Source organism: Gopherus flavomarginatus, chromosome 8, assembly GCF_025201925.1.
Source record: "Gopherus flavomarginatus isolate rGopFla2 chromosome 8, rGopFla2.mat.asm, whole genome shotgun sequence".
NCBI lineage: Eukaryota > Metazoa > Chordata > Testudines > Testudinidae > Gopherus > Gopherus flavomarginatus.
The window spans coordinates 108360868-108382912 of NC_066624.1; the positions used below are offsets into that span (position 1 = coordinate 108360868).

Here is a 22045-nt window from a genome sequence, read left to right on the forward strand (position 1 = left end):
CACTTTGTAGTCTCTTCTAAACCTTTGTAACTTCCTACAACTATATGTCCAGTAATTCTTAGCAGATGTAACCTCCTCACAGAAACTGTTTGCTAGAGAGACTACTTCCTCTTTCTCCAGCAATGGACATACAGCAGGGGTCAGCATCCTTTCAGAAGTGGTGTGCCGAGTCTTCATTTATTCACTCTGATTTAAGGTTTCATGTGCCAGTAATACATTTTAATGTTTTTAGAAGGTCTCTTTCTATAAGTCTATAATATATAACTAAACTATTGTTGTATGTAAAGTAAATAAGGTTTTAAAAATGTTTAAGAAGCTTCATTTAAAATTAAATTAAAATGCAGAGCCCCCTGGACCAGTGTCCAGAACCTGGGCAGTGAGAGTGCCATTGAAAATCAGCTCGCGTGCCGCCTTCGGCACATGTGCCACGGGTTGCCTACCGCTGACATACAGTGTCCCAAAGCAGTGCTAAATCAGAGCATTTGTTCTAGACTGATATCAATAGGTTCTGACTGTAAAGTACAGATCAGTGAAATAAGGGGCAAGGCATAAACTTGGATGACGGCCGTAAAAAGGAAATGGAACCTGGTTTCTCTCCAAGTTCTTCTTGCTCTCTGCCTATTGACACTCTGACCCCAAAAGTCAGGAAGCACCTGCTCCTGAAGTGTTAATTCTGTAACAGAATGTCACTGTGTTAATGGCTCCATTTGTGAAGACCTTGTTTTGGTCATTTGGCATTCATCTTGGAAGCATCATCGTGGTTAGAAGAAATGAACTATTTTTAGTATTTTAACCAAATACATTCAGGAGTTGGCATATTCACTAATACTATCATAGACTAATAGTGCTGTAGCACTGGTGTTTAGTGTCAAGATGGTGGTATAAATCTGTATCCCCAGAGCTGACAGATTCATATGTTTGCAAGTGCTGAGGAAGTGAAGATTACATGAGACTATTTGGACATATTTATATGGGTGATATTTATGTTGGTTCAGCTCTTAAGAGTCCTTTTTAGAAGTTTAATCTCTAAAATGGGCTTCAGTTATTCTGTACTGAATGGACTCTGGGTGGGTCTCTGTAGGATCATTCAGTAAGCGATCTGTCATAGTTATCTATCCTAAATTTAGAAGGAGAAGGACTAACAGCTAACCACAATTGCAAAGCTAGTACTACTGTTCCTGGAGCTGATAGTGTTGAGGCCAGCTAGTCTAAGGAGTATATTTGGACAGGTGGCGTGACCTCACTCATTCAGAATGCATTCCCTTTTACCACTTATGATGTATGCCTTATGTGGAAGGAAGCCATTGTGTGCTTTTAAAATTTAAATATTGATAGCTGACCTCCAAGGGCATCTCCTTTTTTTCTTAGGCTGGGGAAACCGATTTCCATTTGCCTGCAGACACTTGTTACAAATAAACAAAAAGCCCTAAAAATGATGTGAAACGTGGCCAATTTATAGATTTTATTGAAGAGTCTGACTGAATCTGGGTTTAGTAAAATGTTTGTATGTCACAAACTTTAAATAGAAAATCTCTTAAAAGAGAAACTCAACACTTTTGTATGACAACCCCATTTTGATTAACAAACTGAGTTGAGGAACAAACTATGTCATGTTTTTGTATGACTTTTTAGGTAAGGGCTGTGTGAATACAAGGATACTAGGTTATGGATGTGCGTGGTAGGGTTTGCTCACTTTTCTAGTTAGAAACATTTTGCTACTGTTGGTGCTGATTTTGTTCTGCTTATGTGCCACTTTAGACCAAGTGAAAAATAATTCTTATTCTGTGTGACTGGGGTTCCAGGGAGCCAGGCTGTAATTACTCAGTTCAGGTGAACTGCAAAGAATGGGGCAGAAAATCTACAAAGCTGGTGGATATTCCAATACTTAGATTTACCAAACCAGCACAAAAAAGCTTCTATAATACCTTACTGGTTACCCAGAAGCCAACAACACAGTTCCCTAGTTCCCTTAAAGCAACTCAGCCTTAGGCCTCCACCCAGACACACAGTCAAATACGATGAGGTTTTCTGAAAATCTTATCATATAAGAAAGTTCTACCAATCCCAAAGGATTGGACACAATACCTCCCAGGTTAATGGATATTCCAGATCTTACCCAAATACACGCTTACAGCCAATTCTTAACAACTAAACTAAAATGTATTAAAAAAGAAAAGAGAGAGTATTGGTTAAAAGATCAGTCTACATACAGACATGAATACAGTTCTGAGATCAGATTCATAGTAGAGATGGTGAGCTGTGTAGTTGCAAAGAGTTCTTTCAGAATTAGTCCCCAGGTTATAGTCCAGTGTTCATATTCAGGGTGATCCAGACAGGGCTGAAGATCTCACTCTTAGGACTTAAGTTTCCCCTGCATGAAGCATCAAGCAGATCTGAGATAAAAAGGATCAGGACCCAAGGGCTTTTATACAGTTCCAGGACTTCTTTTAATAGCTCGGAGTCCTTAAATGAACAATAGGCAATAATGGAGACTTTGAAGTAGACCTATTTCCTAAGAATCACTGGTAATTAGCTACAAGGATTAACATAAGGCAATTGCCTGTTTTCCACCATTCGCAGGTGATTTGCTATACATTTCAAAGAGAGATGAATACAGTGATTTCACTGTTTACAGTTTGTTTAAATGTTAATATTTCCTTTTGATCTCTGCGTGACAGGCTGGGTCACAGAAACCCCCTTGGGACTGTTACCTGATGTGCTGAGACTACCTCTGAGCCCATTTTCCCTGGCAGTTTGAGACTTCAGTACCCTGTCTTGTTGAGCAAGACGCACTAGCCTGCTGCAAACACAGACCCAGGTCTGAACCACATCCTCCAAAAGTTGCAGGCTTAACTGAAAACAGCTTGAGAAGTGCCCCTGTCTCCAGCACCCAGATACCCAGTTCCCAATGGAATCCAAACCCCAAATAAATCCATTTTGCTCTGTATAAAGCTTATACAGGATAAACTCATAAAATTATCTGCCCTTTATAACACTGATAGAGAGTATGCACAGCTGTTTGCTCCCCCAGGAGTTAATTACTTACTCTGGGTCAATTAATAAGCAAAAAGTGATTTTATTAAGTATAAAAAGTAGGATTTAAGTGGTTTCAAGTAATAACAGACAGAACAAAGTAAATTACCAAGCAAAATAAAACAAAAGCATGCAAGTCTAAGCCTAAAACGGTAGGAGGCTAAATGAAGGTAAATCTCACCCTCAGAGATGCTTCAATAAGCTTCTTTGACAGACTAGACTCCTTCCTAGTCTGAGTTCAGCAATCACTCACACCCCCGTAGTTACTGTCCTTTGTTCCAGTTTCTTTCAGGCATCTCTTTGGGGTGGAGAGGCTAACTTTTGAGCCAGCTGAAGACAAAATGGAGGAGTTTCGAGGGCCTCTTATTTTCTCTCTTGTGTGTGGAAACCCCTTTGTTCTCCTGTGCAAAATCACAACAACAAGATGGAGTCAGTAGCCACCTGGGCAAGTCACATGTCTATGTTGATTCAGCTTTTTGCAGGCCGATGCCATTGTTTACATGTTAGTTTAAATGTTCCCAGGAAAGCTCAGATGTAGATTGGCGTCTCCCAAAGTCCATTGTCAGTCAAGTGTTTCTTGACTGGGCACTTACTGAAAATAGTCCTTTCTCAAGAAGCTGACCAAATGCTGCACTGAAGCTACTTAGAATCAAACAGGTGCATAGCCAATATTCATAACTTCAAGTGCAAAATGATACATACAGACGGCATAATCATAACCAGCAAACTACAGCCTTTCCTTAGACACCTCACTTGGCCTCCTCAGTATAAGAACTGGTGCAACCATAGGACCCTGGTTGCAACAATGATCTAGTCAATCACAGTTTACATCAATAATGTCACACCCTGATTGCAACAATGATCTATACTGTCATAGTTCATGTCAATAACGTCACACTCTGAATTAACAGAATACATCATAGACAGGAACTGTTCCTTTACATTGTTAATCTCTAACAATATATATGTAAACAAACATTATCTATCAATATGTCCCTAAAGGTAGAATCTGGTTCAATTAGTCTGCAAGCTGCTTAACCCTTTCTATTGACCCCTTACTTGACCACTTTGTGTAAGATTCGTTGCAATTATATATCAGTGATAGCAACAATGATTTGCATGGTCATATTTTAATCTGATAATGTCACATTCTGGAAACCAGTCATCCTGTTTCTTTCCCTTTGTGCTCTCCACTCTTTTACTAGTGATGCTTGGCAATGAATCACAAATCCAACCCCCCCACTCCCTTTAAAAAAAAATTAGTGAATGGAAACCACCAAAAGCAAGAGAAACATGACGTGAAGAAAGCCACTGGCACCAGCTCTCTACTATGATAGCAGCAATCAGTGCTACTGCACCAAACGTGCTAGATTTCAGGAGACAGCTAGGTGTACTTAAATGAAGGAGCAGAGGTGCAGAATCTAACACACAATTTGTCTCAGAACTTCTTGGGACTTTTAAACATCTATTTAAAATAATTTTCCATCTGAACATGATTTGACTTGCCATGGGTTCTCTCTTCAGATGGGGTTCTTGCATCAAGCCCTTCACCATGATATCTGTTGGAATGGGAATGATTTCTCAAAATACTCTGGCACATATAGATATGGCTCATCCACTCAATCTGTGGGGAGGGTCTCTGGAATCTTTGTCACGTGAAGGAAGATCTTCCATTTGTCTTTTTATTCTGAGGCAATCCCACTGTTTTGTGCTTCAATTGGCTTTTCAATTACTCGTGTATACTTATTATCCATTAGTTTCCTCTGTAGTGGCATTCACTTCTGTTCCTATAGCTGTTCTTACACTTTAAAATTATGTTCTGATAAAGTCCTCTGGATTTTAAAGGCCAAGTTCTTCCCTTGTATGCACACATCACTCCCATTGACTCTCTTGCTGTTTCTGTAAACTTCAGAGCATTATTAATTACATTAATTATGGTAATAATCAAAGGTTTCTTAGCATGAGTTGAAGCTTTTCTGGTATGCTAATTATAAAGATCAATTTAAATGTAGGCAGGGTGGGCAGGAATTGCATATTGTCAAATTAAAAAGAGAAGGTCATTTTGTTCATGCAATTTATGCTTCTGTAATGGTCCTGTAAACAACGTTGGGTTTTTCTAAGCTAATAATTGTTTTACTGGCTAGAGTACAGTGATGTCCGGATGTGATCACTTGCAACTTTTCCTGCTGGGGGACTGGCACAAAAAAATCCTGGCACATCAGTTCCCAAGAGCCAAAGAAGGAAACCGAACAAACACAGGCACCGGAAAGCCAACATAAAAGCACTGTATTGTTTCATCTTGTTTTCATTCCCCGGCACTGTAGTCTGGTTCAATGAACCACTTTTACTATGTCTGTTTCTCATGGGAACAAAAAAAATTCCTAATAGTAGCGAACAAACCATTTTCTCAGAGCTGCTATACAAGGCAACTGGCTCCATCTGTCACTAGCACCTGCTGTAAGCTAAAGGTTTTTGTGGGAGTTTGGTATGATAATTTATTCTCCCTTTAAACAATAGTTATAACCATAAACCACATGTGTTGTATTTTTCATTTTCGTTTTCCTTGCATGGCAACTCAAAAGCTCAACTTTGGAGTCTTTTTGGATTGGACTTAGAAGTGTTTATAGCAGAAGTGCACAGCATCTCTTGCTCTGTTGGGACTGTTAGTTGGCTGAATTTTTGCTGATACATACTGATAAGAAAGCCTTCTCATCGACTGCAGAGAACTACCAGGGGATGTCACACATTTTTGCTTTTGTCTGAAGAAATCAAAGGCTGTTTGCCGATGCCAGGATCATTTTCTACAGCTTAGTAGTGACTAAAATTGCTGAGGCTTGGAATTTGTTTAAAACTTTCCACAAAATAATAAAAATGCAAGAACGTTAGCCTCTGAGATGCCAACTTAGTTTCATTTAGACAGGTAAATAAATATATTAAAACAGTGTCATCTTGTTTCTCCTTTACCTAAGTTTTTCAAGCTGTTATACTGAGCCATGGAATTTATTCTCTTTGCTTAGTGCCCCATAGAACACAATAACTTGATGACCTTTGGGTTCTCATTTGGTATGTAACTCTTGCCTCAAAAGCCCAATCCTTCCAATTGTTCCCCAATCAGCTTGTGGAGGAGAGAAAAAGCTAGTAAAACTGAAGCTTGGCCTGTTTTACAATATATCTGGAAGTGGCTTAAAAGTGGTCTCCCCCACAACCTTTAAACGCCCATCCCCTTTTCATGGCTTGAGAGTTCTTAGTCTGCAGTATAAATGTGGTATTGCAGGTGTCCCAAATTCTGACCAAATATTAAATATTTACTATTTCCTAGTAACTTGGAAAGATTTAACTATGAATTTTTTCAAACAGTAGAACTGACTAGAAGGAAAATTAGGGGAAATTAAAAGTAGGCTCCATGCCCAAATTCCATTAGTTAACATCAACAGGATTGCTGATTCTGTCATTTTAGCTGTAAAAATGGTGAATGATAATTGGAATCCTTTGGTGGAATCCTAGGTTGTATGTTGGACACAGCTGTTACACCAGTTAAGCCATTGCACTCTTAATTCCTTACCAGCAGAAGCTAGATATGATTTTACTGCATTAACAAAATATGCCAAGTAGATGGCTTCTGTATTTTTTTATGGCTTGTGTGGTTAGCAGCTGAACTGATTACAAGATACCCTCTGTTGGCTTTTAGATCTTACAGTTTTCTGTGGTCTCCATAATACCTAAGCACCACGGAAATATTAATGGATTTATCTTTGCAACATTCCCTTGGTAGGGAAGTAGCTCACTGAGGCTCTACAGATGTTGATCTGACACAAGGTGTAAGTGACTTGTCTGAATTCACACAGGAAGTGTGCAACAGAGCCATGAATATAATTTACGGCACCTGTGTCCTAGTCCTGTGCTTTAACTACAAGATCAGACTTCCTGCATAGTAGAGGTGGTAAAATCTGAAACCTGGATTTTGCTTTAGAGTAGAGATAAAGCAGCTATATTAACTTCTTTATTACTTTTAAGTGGTTACTGTTAACGGTATTCTATTAAAATGAACCTATGTAGTGTTGACTTATTTCAGTAATATCAGTTGGTGTTTTACCAAGTACAGTCCAAGAACTCTCCAGCTGAATTGAGGCTTGTATGACATAAGCTGAAAGCATGTTGTAGCGAACATGGGATCATATAGGTAGCAACTACTGTTAATGATATAAGGGGAAATGTAAAAACAAAGACAAGAAAAATAGTAGGAAGGATACTAAGCAGTTGGTATGGGTTAAAATGTGACAAGCATTCTAGGATTTTTTGTTCCATTGCCGTGAGCTGTTAAATATATCCCCCGATTACCTAGTTACTGTGAAATGACTGTTGGTTGGGGGAGGATTTCTGCTGTATCCTATCTTATGGTTAATGTTAATATTTGGGTCTCTGACTGCACAATTGATTTGTTCCATACAGGAAGTTTAAGAGCTGCTTCCTTCCCAGCTAGTACTAGAGTACATCAGAGGTGCTGTGAAGGCCTAATTGGTTTCTTCCCATTTAGGGATTTAATAGATCACCTCAATGGTTCGTAGTACCTTGAGTTATTCTTGGATGAGTGCAGTCATGGTTGTCTGAAAGACTTACTCCTTGTCCTTCACCCTCTACAAAAGCTGGCTTTATAACAGCTGAGTTTAAAATGCTGTGTACACTTGTAATGTACATACAGACATTCTTTTTTGTTAATCTGGAGTCCAGAGAGCATGATGTTGCCTGGTAGTAAGTGGAGGTGACAGTGTTCTGTGGATTCCTTAAAATATCCAAAGTTATTTTATATATTTATATTATATATATATATATATATTCCTTAAATATCCAAAGTTATTTTATATATTTTATATCAGTTTGTGTATCTATTGCAGCACTTACTACCAAACTGTGTGGACAAAAGAATTCACATTCTTCCAGTTCGTTCAGATATGCTTTTACACTGAATTTTAGTCTTTGACTGTGAAGAAGGTCATGTTCCATACACAGGCTGCCAGAGCCTATAGCTACTGCTTATAAAACCTTCAAGGCATCTGTGTTCTTTTATGTACAAGCAGAGTGGACTTTACAGGCGTGATACAACTTAAGGGTATGTTGGCAGTGCAGTTGGAGGTGTGACCGCAGCATGTGCGGTGATGCCCAAATTGGCTTTAATTTAGCTAGCTCCAACGGCAATGATAGTGAAGCCATGGCAGCACAGGCACCAGCATGGGCTAGCCACTAGAGTACCTAACCAGGGCCCTGGACGGGCTTGTACACCCATGCTGCTGTGGCTTCGCTGCTGTTGTTATTCAGGCTAGTTAGATCACAAATACCGTGGGTATATCTGGACATGCTGCAGTCACGTCTCCTGTTGCAGAGTAGGATTTACCTTAAGTACTTTGCTGAACTGCGGCCTAGGGGCTGTAACTAACAGCAGGTGCTCTGGAGAGGTTACAGGGTGAGTGACTGGAACGGAGGGAAAGCCTTAGGCCATTTGGGTGACTAATCTTTAATCCAATAGCCTTCTGACCATCTCCCGTGTTTCTAAGTCCCAAAGGGCTACCTACTTCAAAATCAAATGCTGTAAAGGAAAAATCTAGTATAAAAATGTTCTACCTGGTAAATCTATATCTGATATAAATAGGCTACTAAGCATTCCTATTTACTACTCAACTGAACTGTTGCCCTCTAAACTAATATGCTGATCCATGCCATGATTACCTGGTTGTTTATACTTTCTACTGTAGGCAACATGATAAAATCGAGTTGGGTGGTTTAGAACACAAGCTTGTTTTTGGGAAAGGGGTTGCTTACACATATCTAATGTAGAAGCTTTTTGGCTTCACACTCTATTTCGTCAATTATTCTCTAGGATACTCTTTATTCCTGTGTACTTGTTGACACCCTGATCACACCTGATGTGTTGGGCACAGCTTTTGAATATATTGCTTTATCATATTGATAATGAGAAGCTGGAGAAGAGGATGAAAGACTAGCTGGTTACAAAAACTACGCTCTTTCATTAGGAAAGATAATGAAGGGTACAAAACTTCCTAGAGGGTGAAGAACAGTCAAGATGGCATAGGCTGAAACTAAAAGACCTAGACTTTCATGGACGACATGACAGCAGTTTGGCTGCCACAGCCTTTGAGGTAGTCAAAATAGAGTTAGAGGTGCTGTAGGGGACTGCGGAAGACTGTGTCACGGCCTAGCTAGGGTATCTCCGCTTTCTCGGCGGCCTTGTGGAAAGCCTCTGCTTGCTAAGTGGCCGGTCATTGTAGGACACGGCATGCCAGTTATAACTTGCTTTTAACTGGTTGAAACCAGTTTGTATGGCCTTAGGCCAAAGGGCGGGCATAGCTTGTGGGAAGTCCCTTTTTGCATATGTATAAGTTGCTTTTGTATTGTGTATATATAGCTGTATGCTCCCGGTCCTGCTTTTGGACTCCGACCCAGGCCGAGTTGAGCTTCGGTGCTGGGTTCCCCGCCAAAGTGACAGCAACGCCCAGGGTCCCCGTTGCGAATGTGTCACTTTACCTTCATTAAAGCCAAATAACTCACAGTGTGTGTGGGCCTCATTCTTGCAGGGCATCCAAGCACGTTACAGGTGCACTGGAGGAAAATACATAGTAGCAAGGTAGGTAAAGGCATGGTTTCTTTCGCCACATCCTACTATAAATGAATCATTCCTCCGGAATTCCTCCTCCTTCAAATCTATCCTTAATTAGCAGCCTTTTGCCATGCCAAGTCTGAATAGGAATCAGTACATCCTGACTTTGTGAAGAAAAATGGTGTCTTTGACAGATACGAAAATAAAAAGAAACATTCCTCTTCATAGATCAGAGATGGTCAAGACAACATAACTTGCGTTTGGAAATGCACATCTTATTTATCTTTATCAGGCTGAGCAAAGTATGTCTGTGAGGAAGCTAATTTGTCAAGTGTCTATAAAGCAAGTTAAATTCCAGCTTTTATACAAGACTTTGCTGACCCGCTAGGTGGTGGAATATAAATAGATCAACAGTTCTCCTGTCTGTTGTTCTGCCTAATCGTTCCATGCCTCCAGAATTGAAGGTGATTTGACATATTGAGTCTTAAATCCAATAGGAAATAACAGAAGCATGAAAACTAAGTGTTGGTAAAGGATCTTATGCTTTCTGATGTTGCTTATAGAAACCAGATTACAGATACACTATTGTTACTCCTTGTTGTCTAAGCTTCCTGATGCCACAATTCACTGTATCTTCTCTTTAACTTGCACCTTCAAGTTTCCTTCTCAAACGTCTGAGACAGGCTTTCGTCGAGAAGAATGATTGTGTTAAGCCCATATTAATATACTTTTTCTACTTAATGATACTTCATATGCCCTCCTGATCCTGCCTGCAAGTCCCCACTGCTGTTCAGAAGATGGAGCGTTTTTATTTTTAGTAACAATATCTCTCCTGCTGGGATGAAAGAATCTTAAACCAATTAAACACATTAGGAGATAACAGCACATGTGGGTTTGGTTCAAGGCCTCCATTTTCTTCACTATGGGGCATGTCCTAGTACCAAGCTTTCCATGCAAGATGACAGAAATAGTACGATAAGCTCCTAATTAGGTCAGCAGTGTAGCTGCTGCTTTGCTAGGTATTCCCTAACCATTGCTTTTTAGCCCATTATAGTAATCTCTGTAAATGAACTAAAATTTTGAGTTAGGAAATAGTTTTCCCATTTCTCTGGTGATTGTTCAAGAAAAATACAAAATTTCAATTAAAAATCTGAATGTGAGGGACTTTGTCCAGTTCAAGATGCTCTTTTGTATGTATGTGAAGATAGATTATTTTTCCTTTTTAATAATGCTTAGCTTCTTGGGGGAAAAAATTGTAAAATGGTTAGTGTATTATGGTCTGTTAAAATATGCTTGAGTGTATAAAGGGTAGCTTGTGCCATTTGTTTGTTTAGGGTTTTTTTTAAACCCTGTTTTGTGTTCGTAACTATGGCCAGGTTGATTTTTAAATTTATTTTTTCATTCATAAAAGTCTACAAGAGCTTGTGCTGGGTTTACACATAAATCCATCATGGCTAGGAGTTCTTTAGCCACCTTCATCTGGTACTGCAATTTAAGCGTAGATTTTTGAAATACAAGGTATCTGCTAGGAATTATTTCATGAATTGCTGACCTATAAACTCAGGACAGCCGGGATCTGCTGTTAAGCTTTTTACTTCTAATTGATCTTTAAGTTGACGGAATACAAAGTGCAGAGGAGACAATCACACACAGCTTTACCATGACATTGGAACATCAATACAGAACAAAATTTGACAAGGACACTGCCTGGAAGTCTAACACCTTCAATGGCAAAATAGATTGCAGTGTCCAATATGCAAGCATAATTTAAATTACCAGTTAGTTTGGATTTCAACTAGAGAGAAATCTTTTTTAGACTGTCAACCTCTGTCCTTTATGCCTACAGTGTATTTTTACTGACCAGAAATAGAAGGTCAGTACAGCCTCATAACCCTGTGCTTAAAGTAATAATGTCACATTCATCCATCTGTTGTGTTTGTGCCAGTAATTGAGTTATGACGCTATAGTTGTTCCACTCAGGATTTTATTTCAAGTGCGTAACTCTGTTTGGAAAATAAAATTAGGCTCCTAAGTCACGTAGGGTTTTCAATGCTGAGTGGAGCAACAGCGAAATACCTTTAAAAATCTGCACTCCCTACCTCACAGGTGTGTTGTAAAGATAACTACGTTAAAGCTTGTGAGATGCTCAGATACCGTGGTAATTGGGTCACAGAAATACCTTAAAATAGGTGAGTATGGTGTCATTCATGGTGATCCTCTGGTTTACAGGTGTCTGGATTGCACACAAGCATCTGAGCAAATCTCTCTTCTCTAGCTCTGTTTGCGGTTGTCTGTTGGAAATTTTATATTTAAAAATTATTAGAAATTTTAACTCAACTTCCTCCACATACACAATTTTCAAACAAACAAACATCACTAAGTAAAATAAAAGCTGCTAAAGCATGTGCTTTCTCCCCCGGGCTCCAGAAATACCTTGAGTACTTTCAGTACTATCACTGAGCAATGTAAAGATTAAGAGTTTTGTGAGTCTGCCCAGAGATTAAGTACATTACAAACTGAAATAAATACACCTCTACCCTGCTATAACACGGTCATGGGGAGCCAAAAATCCCTATCACATTATAGCTGAAACCCTATTATATCAGGGTAAGGGTAGCAGGGCTCCGGCGGTGATTTAAAGAGCTCTGGGCTCCAGCTGCTGTGGGGAGCCCCAGGCCCTTTCAATCGCTGGTGGGCCCTGCTCCCGCAGCCCTGGGGTAGCAGCGGCAGGGCTCCAGCGGTGATTGAAAGGGCCTGGGGCTCCCCGCAGCAGCCGGGCCCTGGACCCTTTAAAATGCCGCCGGAGCCCTACTGCTACCGCGCTGTACGCGAACCCATGTTATATCGAGTTGCGTTATAGCGGGGTAGAGGTGTACATGCATATAACTCTGCCCGACCCTACTTACCCTCCATTGTTGCCCCCTAGCCCAACTCTCCTCCAGTTTTTCCCACCCTCATCTGCCAGTTTGTCAGCTCCTCTCACAATCGCCTTCTTCCAGGCATCCCTTTGTACATAGCATAACCTCTGAGTTCATCCACAAGGCCCCCTCTGGCTCGCTCCTAAAGACCCAGCTGTGCTGTGCTGCTACAGTGAATAGCTTTAACTTGTATAAATAACCTGATTAATTATTATTCTTCCCCCCAAACCGCTGTCCTAGAATGCAAGCTTTGCATGGCAGGGGATGTCCCTTCTTGAATGCCTGGAAAGTGCCAAGTACCTTGTGGACACTGACATAAACTAACCAGTACCTAGAGAGGATGGTGCAAAATTCTTAATGGCATTTTCTCCTGTTTTTCCACAGGTTCACGCCACAGCTATCTTCTAAAGGGCAGAGGTCCTGCTATGCACCAATACTTTCAGCATGTCAGTGCTGGTGACTTCATGAATGCCCCTATGATCAGCTGTGGCAGCAGGGACTGTGGTTTTGGGAATATGGCAAGTCTGCTTCAGCCTTTTTGAAGGCTATAACCCTATTCATCAGGGTATACAATATTGACTATCCAAAATGGCTTTGCAGATTCCCAATTCCAGAGTATGGGTTTGTGCACAGCATACACTATGGGAAAGGTTTTCAACAGCACAAATGACACTTAGGGTAATTGCTGTTTGTGCCTTTGAAAGTTTGTATTCCACACCCCTTTATAACTTTCATGAGTATTACATCAATCCATACCATTAGAAGTCTGGTACATAACACTTACAAACTTACTCCCTACTCACTCTTACTAGGTGTGTTTAGCTCTTGTTCCTCGAGGAAACTCCACAGGGGTGTGCTGTTCTTAGAGAATTTCGATCAATATGAGAGTTAGTTGTGCCAAAAATGTTAGAACAGCACTCTTTACCACACTCTGCAGATCAGGAAAATTGATCCAGCATTCTTCCTCTAGTGACACGCGGGGTATGTTTCTCCTTTTCCCATTCCTCTGGAGAGGTGGGAGAATGGTGATGAGGAATTGTGTTATAGAATAATCTGCTATAGATATTAATGCTGCTGCTTGCTTCCCTGCAGTTTGGTGATGTCTCCCTGATCCGTTAGACATAAGTAGGATATAGTCAACAAGGCCAAAGAGCATCAGTTTTAAGGGAAAACATAATGAGTGGATGCCCTTCACTTGTTACATTGACTCTGGTCTAATGTTGGTTTGTTTGTGAACCATGAGAGGGACATCTCCCCTCCTTGGTGCCGTAGCTCCAAATACATGGCATGTCAAAGTAAGGTTTTAGTATAACTCCTGCTTAATTCCGGGTAGCCTACTTCAGTGCTAGGCAAAGGCTGATGGGCACAGAGTCTAAAAGCACAGTTCGTTTTCCTTAATCACCTCCCAATCAGAAATTGGATGAACCTTCGGGATGCAGAGACGGGGAAAATCCTCTGGCAAGGAACAGAAGATCTGTCTGTACCTGGAGTGGAGCATGAAGGTAACGTATGGCCTCCCTGTCGGGTTGGGCAATACAGTTTCTACAAGGCCTGACTGCAGTCAGTATGGCACCGCTTTTGAAGGACAGACTTTGCTTGGACTTTGATTCTACAGCACAAGGAGCAGGTGGGTCAGCTGCAGGCAAAGGAGAGATGCTAAGACGAATACAAGGAGCTCAATGGGTTAATTTACTTCTGTACGCCTGATTGTCACACTTTTCCTCTTAATCCATTAAAAAAAATAAGCCTTACCACACAGTGTGACTGGGACTGGGCTTGTAGTTGTATTGATCACGGTTGAGGCACAGTGGGAGAGCTATATGGGGAAACGTGCATACTGTTGGCCCTCTGTCAACTTGACCATTACTTACTTTCTCCAAAGCACTGGGAGACTTTAATGCTGACGTGGAAATGGGACACTTCTGTGCTCTCCACTTCTGTCTGTGGCTTCTCTCCCCTTTTTGCCTTTGGTATCTGTTCCTAGAGGCCTAGCAAAGTATTCCATTGTCCATTACTCTGCTTTGATATCTAATATCCCATGCCAGTGTGGAAATGTGTTGGAAAGGGATAGTAATTGAAAGCAGGCTTACCACAATATAGACTGTTTGTCACACTGGCTATGTATGGAACAGCATTGTCTCAGCAAATTCACTCAAAAGGCTTTTCTGATAATGTGAGCACCATGCTAATGATCTATGAAGAGTGGAGTGACCTTGGTCATCCGTTTACTTCAGCGTTACTTACGAATTTTTGCTTAAATGACAAGGGCTGAATCCTGCTTGGTAATACTAGGGCATTCATCTTCCTGTGAATTATAAAATCTCCTATCATGCAAGGGCAGCAGGCACATGGCAGCAGGATCCAACTCTGACATTATTCCTTTGTAATGATTTTGTTTTATGTAGTAATGCTGTCAGGGTAGAGGGTATGGAGAATTGGAGCTGTTTAATGCAGTACAGGGCTGGGTAGGACACAGGGTTAATTCTTGTCTTTCAACTACAGAGATTTGGTTTCAAAGCTAGCTTGGGTCACAAACGAAATGGACTTGCTACTCCTAATCAGGTCCCCTGTGGGCACTTTTCCACTTCACACAAACAGTGCACAGTTGGGCGTGACAGTCCCTGCTCAAGAGAGGCCTGATGCTGTAATGGGAAGATTGAGGGTCTGAATTGAAATGCAGAGTTAGATAAGAGAAGCATTGTGTTAAAACATTAATCTGGCCTCTTCTGAGCTCATCCACTTGGGCCTGACAAGTCTTTTCTGGTCTCACACCAGTGCTTTTTAGCAGCAAATAGCTGCAGTTCTGTTAACATACCTAGTGACATACTCTGCTAGTATCGCACACCTAGCAAAAAACTGGAAATGCCATCATTACAAACACAACTGTACATACGGGCCTGGTTCTGAAACCAAGGAAATATTTAACAATACATCAGAACTTTGTAGAACAGGGTTTATTTAGATGCCTGCTGTGAAGGGAAAGGTTCCAGCAATTTAAAATACAACTGTAGTAAAATAATTGAGACACAGATTTTAAAAAAATAAGGTAATTCTCCAGCCTGGTGCTTCATTGCTTAAACTATGGGGTAGTGCTGCTTTGCCCTCTTTTTAGCCACTGTGTAATATTGGGGGTGAAGGCACGAAAGAGATGAGAGCAGCTAATAGCAGCGGAGGGAGGAGTAAGACACTGGGCTGCAGGAAGCAGAAAATGTAAATCCTGAGGCACTCGTTCCCATTGTTCTCTGACTTCCTCTTACAACTTCTCCCCAGAGGCACTGGTAGCTTCTGAATCCTCTTCCTTCACTGTATCTAGACAGACTGTTACACTTCCCTGGCTCTGTGTAGCTTCTGTAGACTACAGGGTGGAGTGTTTTTTCTTGTGGATAGAAGAGAAGGTTGGGGCTCATGAATTCTATTCCCAGCTCTGTCACATAGGCAAGTCCTATCGCCTCTGCACATTAGATTTCCCCCTTGTATAAAATTGTGATAATATTTGCCTACTTCACAGGTAAACTGGGACTTAATTAAAACAGAGTCTCCAATGTCTTTCAGACTATCCTGTGTCAGAAGTATGTAGTACTAATATTACAGCTGTTGTTTTGTCATAGCAAGTCACAGTCTGGTCATGGTGAACATAAAGAGTCAGATATATAGCAAAAGAGTCCAAAGGTCAGTTGTGCAAAATACAGATTGAGTAATTTTAAGACATTTACAGTCATTAATAGCAAACACCATATGTCTTAAATGTCGTGGACATTTTGATAGGCTTTCTGTTTAGGAGCAGTTCTGCTCATAAAATAGAAATGTGCATGAAAACACTTTCTAGTACACTGTAAGGATATAGAATCACACCACTTAAGAGTGAAGGGCTTGGTAGCATGTCATTTCACTGAATATGCCCCTTTTCCTCGTTACTGTGACATTTCAGCACAATAACAGATGCTCCCAGACTTCCTTTTCTTCCCCTAAAGAGCTTACAAAATCAGCTACAGTTTGCCATTTGCTGGCAGTGTCATACCCACCATGGGTATAAATGTAGTTTTATTGTCCTGGGGTAGGTATTTTGGGAACCCGACACTTCCTGTGCACTTACAGAATGGCTCCCAGGGTCCATGTGAAATCACCAGAATCGCACTTGCTGGGTTGGGGTTTGATCAGGATACAGAACCTGAAAAGGAGAGTTGAAGGGGGAAAGGGTACTAGTTCATTTGCAGAATAGCCCTCTACCTACTTGCCACATTTAGCACATTTTCTAAAGTAATTTGTAATGTTGCAGGTCACATTTTAGCCTGAGGTAACGTGGCTTCAGTAGTACATTACCAGGAATGAGGAGTCAAGAGACTTGGGTATTTTTCTGGCTCTGCCACAGTCTTGCTGTGAGATTCCAGGCAAGGGATTAGGTTAAAGCTATCTGTGCCTTAGTGTGCACGTCCGTAAAATGAGACTCATATTTTTAGTTGCCTTTTTGTCCTGAACTGTGCTCAAAGCCTCTGCACTGGGTTAGCATTTCAGAGGGTGTCATAATAGTGCATAATAGTTTTGTAATTTGTCAGAGTAATGGTTGTCTGATTTCCTTCCACAGCTCGAGTTCCTAAGAAAATCCTGAAATGCAAAGCTGTGTCTCGGGAGCTAAACTTCTCCTCAGCAGAACAAATGGAAAAATTCCGACTGGAACAGAAAGTTTATTTCAAAGGGCAGTGTCTAGAAGGTATCGCTCCATTCTGTGGACAGCTGTACTAGAATGTGGTGAACTGATACTTTGTAAAATGGCTGGGATTGAGGGTAATGAGATGCGCTGAACATTTTTTTAATTTTTAAGAGTAATGTGGAGTTGGAGTGCTAGTCAGACCTAATGGCCCAAAGCATTGAAGTTACCATTTCATAAGCGTATTATTGACCCTTATGCATGCACGACTTGTACATGTGACCTTATAACAGCATGATCTAGTATGCCTTGTTGTAATATTACACTTAATCTAGGGGGTATAAGGGTACCAAAGCTCCCTGCTTTGTTTTATTAATTATGCCCCTACTTCGAGCTGTCCTTACATGGGAAAGTTTTTGAAGACGGGGAGGATTTAGAACACTCCAAAGAAATCTAACTTGGCCCAATTTCTTCTGAGTTAATCACAAGAAAAGTGGCATGACTGTGCCATTGCTCTTCCGATCTGCTCCTCAAGGGCATAGTGGAGGCAGGGAGGATGTTTAGTGCAGGTTGAGTTGTACAATCCTAGTTTTTAAATAGCATTTCCCTTCTGAATTTACATACAAACTGCTGGCAGAGCATGAGGTGTGTCTGTTACTAACAGCTTTAGGAGTTGGGTGTGCAGTCAAGTAAAGAGCAATAGGACCAATGTGGTTTTCTTAAAAAGCTTTTGGATCTCTTTTTCACTTCACAGAATGGTTCTTTGAATTCGGCTTTGTGATCCCTAACTCCACAAACACGTGGCAGTCCTTGATAGAGGCAGCACCAGAATCACAGATGATGCCAGCTAATGCTTTAACGTGAGTAGCTTGGGGTTAGAGAATCTGAGCGCGCTGTGGGGGAAGCAGTGCTTGGCATTTCCATGGGTGCAGAAGATTGTTCAAAATGCGAAAGAGGAGGGAAGTTGACATTGACTTTGTCACATTCCATACTGCCAGCTCTTGAGGGACTTCCCCATTTTCCTCTTTCCCATAGGCCTAATTTGCATTAATAGAGCTGCTAAGACTTTTGAGAAACTGGAATTGATTCTATGTTAAATACTGGAGCTGCCTTTAAAGGTGACTGTGAAGGAGTTTTAAAAATTCTGTTCTAATGCCCTCAACATCCAGGCTAAGCAGTGACTCAGTGCATGCCCGTAAAGCCAGCTGTTGCTGATTGGCTCTTGCTCTGACATCCCTGCAGGCATTATTCAGGTGGTGTCACCCAGGGGACCTCTGTGACCTGAAGTTGGCTTCTGGTGCTTCTTTTAACACTGTATACTTTTGCCAAGCTTCAAATATTTTATCCTCTTTTGGATATAAAATAGCTTAGTTATGCAAAATAGCATGTGAATGAAAGCCCTCTAATTGACTCCTTACATCTTGACGTCACAGGAGATCAGCAATTCATGGACTTAGATCAGGCTAGTGAGTACCAGGGCGTCACTTTGAATGGGAGATTTGATGGGAAGAGAAGCCTAGAGGCAGACCCTTGGCATGCAATAATCCTTGAAAAAGGCCATCGTCCCTATAGGAGCTGTCCCCAGGCTAGATATGTGCTGGCAAAACATTTCTCTCTGTCTGCCAGCAGAGACAGGAGGATGTCAGAATCCTCTTGCCAAGTTTAGGCGGGAAGCTGGTCACACCAAGATCGGTGGGCTCCTAGAAGATCCTGCTTCTCAAACTTTCCCTTGCTCCCTCCCTGCCCTGATGGAAACTAGACATACAGTGAGGGAGCTGTGGTTGAAGCCGCCATCTTTGATGTCACAAAAGTCTTTGACGGCACTTTTCAGAAAGCCTCTGAAGAGGGAACAATAAGTGAAGTGGTTAGAGCAATGCTACATGGGAGCCCTTTTTGTGGGCACTGCAAGCAACCCCAGCTCCCAGTGAGCACCAGGGAAGCCAGACTGCAAAATCCAGAATAAAGACAAAAGTTCATCTGATGAGACACAATTCTCTGCCCTCCGCAGGAAGCCGAAAGTTTTCAGGACTGAGCCCTATTGAGGGTGGCAAGGGTACATGAGCATTTTCCACCCCCAGTTCTCTGTAGGTTCCAAATTCACCAATCTTACTAGGCCTCTCAGTTCTCCATTCCACTCTCCAAAGACCTCCTAAAATTAGAGCCTTGAAACCTGAGCCAAACCCAACTGGACCCGACTTCAAGTGTCGGGTCAGGTCAGGTCTGAAAACAACCCAACCCTCTCTGGGGTGGGGTGAGTAGACTCTAACACCTCCTCCTGCCAGTGGGGCTGGCAGAGCAGCTGCATCCCAGCTCTTGCCAACCACTGCCACCTCACTGCATTGGGTACACCGATGGGTAGCAGCATCTCTCACTCTACAGCACACTCAGCATTAGTATACTATGCCTCTGCTTTAGTATACAGAACACATAAAACCACCTCGGACCAGCACAGTGTGCAGTCATACCCAAAATCTGTATTCCATGTGGGACACTAGAGCTTTCCACTGCAGTTCGGACAAGACACTCATGAACAGGCACTTGCTTTTAAGCATTTCTTGGGAGAATGACACCCTTGGTTGAGGTAGGTCTCTCCAGCGCTAGAGGGCATATGGGGACCTGGAGAGGAATAACAGAGTAGGACGTGTGGTGCTGCTTTTCATGTCCCCCAGTACAGAACGAGTAACACAAGAGTGACCAGCCACACTACTCCTTTACCCATGGCTTTGAAAACATGGTGCAGAAGTAAACCATTCATGGGTATCGTATACATCCCCTCCCCTGCTCTGCTCTGTGACACAGCCAGTGTGACATTCAACCCAGTGAACAGAAACTGTTCATCTTTATATGGGGAAGCAGCTCCCTGTTGGAATGCAGTGGGCAAGTCTCTCATTGTCTGGGGAAAATAAGGTTGATAGCACTTTGTAAAGAGCAGCCCTCCATTCTAGTCCGTTGCTGATGTCATTGGGTCACAGTGCGGCTTCCCTTTGCATTATTCCATTCTTACAATAAATATTCTCAAATAAAAGACAGGAGGTATTGTGGGGACAAGGAGTTAGCTCAGGCCAGCAAGAGCATGGTTCACAGCAGTATTCTGTAATTGCTTTTGTCTAATATCTCCTTCCTTTCCTTTTAATTTCCCTCCACAGTGGTAACGTTATTATAGAAACCAAGTTCTTCGATGATGACCTCCTTGTAAGCACTTCCAGAGTGAGACTTTTCTACGTTTGAGATAAGGGGGCTTTTGGGGGCTGTTTTTAGTTTTCCTCCGTGCAGTTCTTGGTGCAGAACCCCTTGCCTATCCAGTGGAAGACACTTCCTGTAGGTGTGAGCCTGGGGAACAGCTCATCAGGGGTTGTGACGTTTGCCCATCAGTTATTTGGTTTTCCCCTCCGACCACACCCAACCCTGAGAGACGCAGCCATCAGCTCAGTGATGGGGGGAATAAAGACTCTGTAAAAATGGGCAAAAAATGGTTGTGCAGAACCAACACTGTAAATTATGTTAGTTTCATCCTTTGTACTTCTCTGGATCTTGGTACGTAATCACTCATTTCCACTTGCACCTTCTCTCAGCACTTTGTTTTGGATTAAGTTAAACTTTTCCTTTCCCATGTTTACTTTTTATGCTTTCTCTGGATTTCTGTGTAGTGGTCTATACATTCTCATACCCTAAACTTGTAAAATAGTCTGATATTACATAATGTAATTAAAGCAAATTTCTGAATTAAAACATTCGTACCGTCCAAAGAATGGAAACACTTTCAGCTGTGTTTTTCCCCCCTTATTTTAAAAATGTGAGCAAGTGACAGACTGCAGCTTGCAAGCCCACTATCAGCAAGCCAACGGCAGCAGAACAAAGGTCTTGTCAGCACTTCCATGCTAAGTTCTTGCTGTACTCTTCTCCTCAAGGCTTCCTCCACATAAGGTGAAAACTATAGCTGATGACCAGTGATGAGCTGCCAAAATATTAACAACTGGTTCCCTCCTCCTCACCCCATGAGGGGATCGTGCCCTCCCCATCCTCCAGGACTCCTGCCCCACCCCCTGGGACTCCTGCCCCATCCACCCTCCCATGTTCCTTGACACCCCACCCCCAGGACCCCTGCCCCATCCACCCCCCTTCCCTGTCCCCTAACTGCCCCCTGCCCTGCCGCCCCATCCAACCCCTCCTCTTATTCCTGATGCCCCCCTGGGACCCCTGCCCCATCCAACCACTCCTTCTCTCTCTCCCGACTGCCCCTGGAACTCCTGCCCTTGTCTACCTCCCACCACCCCATCCAAACCCTGGTCCTTCCTGACTGCCCCCCCCAGGACCCTTGCCCCCATTCAATTCTCCTGTTCCCTGCCCTCTGACCGCCCCGAGTCCTGACCCTAATCCCCCCCGCCCTCTATCCAACTCCCCCTCCCTGTTCCCTGCCCCCCTTACCGCGCTGCCTGGAGATGAGGGCCATGCCACCCAGAGTCGGGACTGGGAGCCATGGGCGCCGGGCCCGAGTTGAGGGCTGGGCCAGAGCCGCTGGCCAGCCCGAAATCGGGGCCAGCCCGTAGTCGGGACGGGGGGCCAGCCCAGAGCTGGGGGCCGGAGTCGGGGGCCGGCCTGGAGTCGGGGCCGGCCTGGAGCGACTGGCCAGGCCAGAGTCGGGGGCCGGAGGATGGCCTGGAGCCGTGCCGCCTGGAGTTAGGACCGGCCTGAGGTTGGGGCCAGTCCGGAGCCACTGGCCAGGCCGGAGTTGGGGCCAGGGGCCAGAGACGCTCGCCACCGAGAGCCCTCCTCGTGCCCTCCAGCCCCAGCTCACCTGCAGGAAGCTGCTGCTTCCTTCCCAGCCCTCCCAGGCTTCCC

At 42.7% G+C, this 22045-nt stretch overlaps 1 protein-coding gene across 1 annotated transcript in view; it reads left to right on the forward strand.

The window, feature by feature from the left end:
* Nucleotides 1-20955, forward strand: part of PDE6D (phosphodiesterase 6D) — a 45749-nt gene extending 24794 nt beyond the window's left edge. Inside the window, exons 2-5 of the mRNA XM_050963850.1 lie at nucleotides 13975-14063; nucleotides 17144-17269; nucleotides 17961-18066; nucleotides 20353-20955. Coding sequence (XP_050819807.1) covers nucleotides 13975-14063; nucleotides 17144-17269; nucleotides 17961-18066; nucleotides 20353-20434 — 403 coding nt within the window. The 3' untranslated portion in view covers nucleotides 20435-20955. The remainder of the gene's footprint in view (nucleotides 1-13974; nucleotides 14064-17143; nucleotides 17270-17960; nucleotides 18067-20352) is intronic.
* The last annotated feature ends 1090 nt before the right edge of the window (nucleotides 20956-22045 follow it).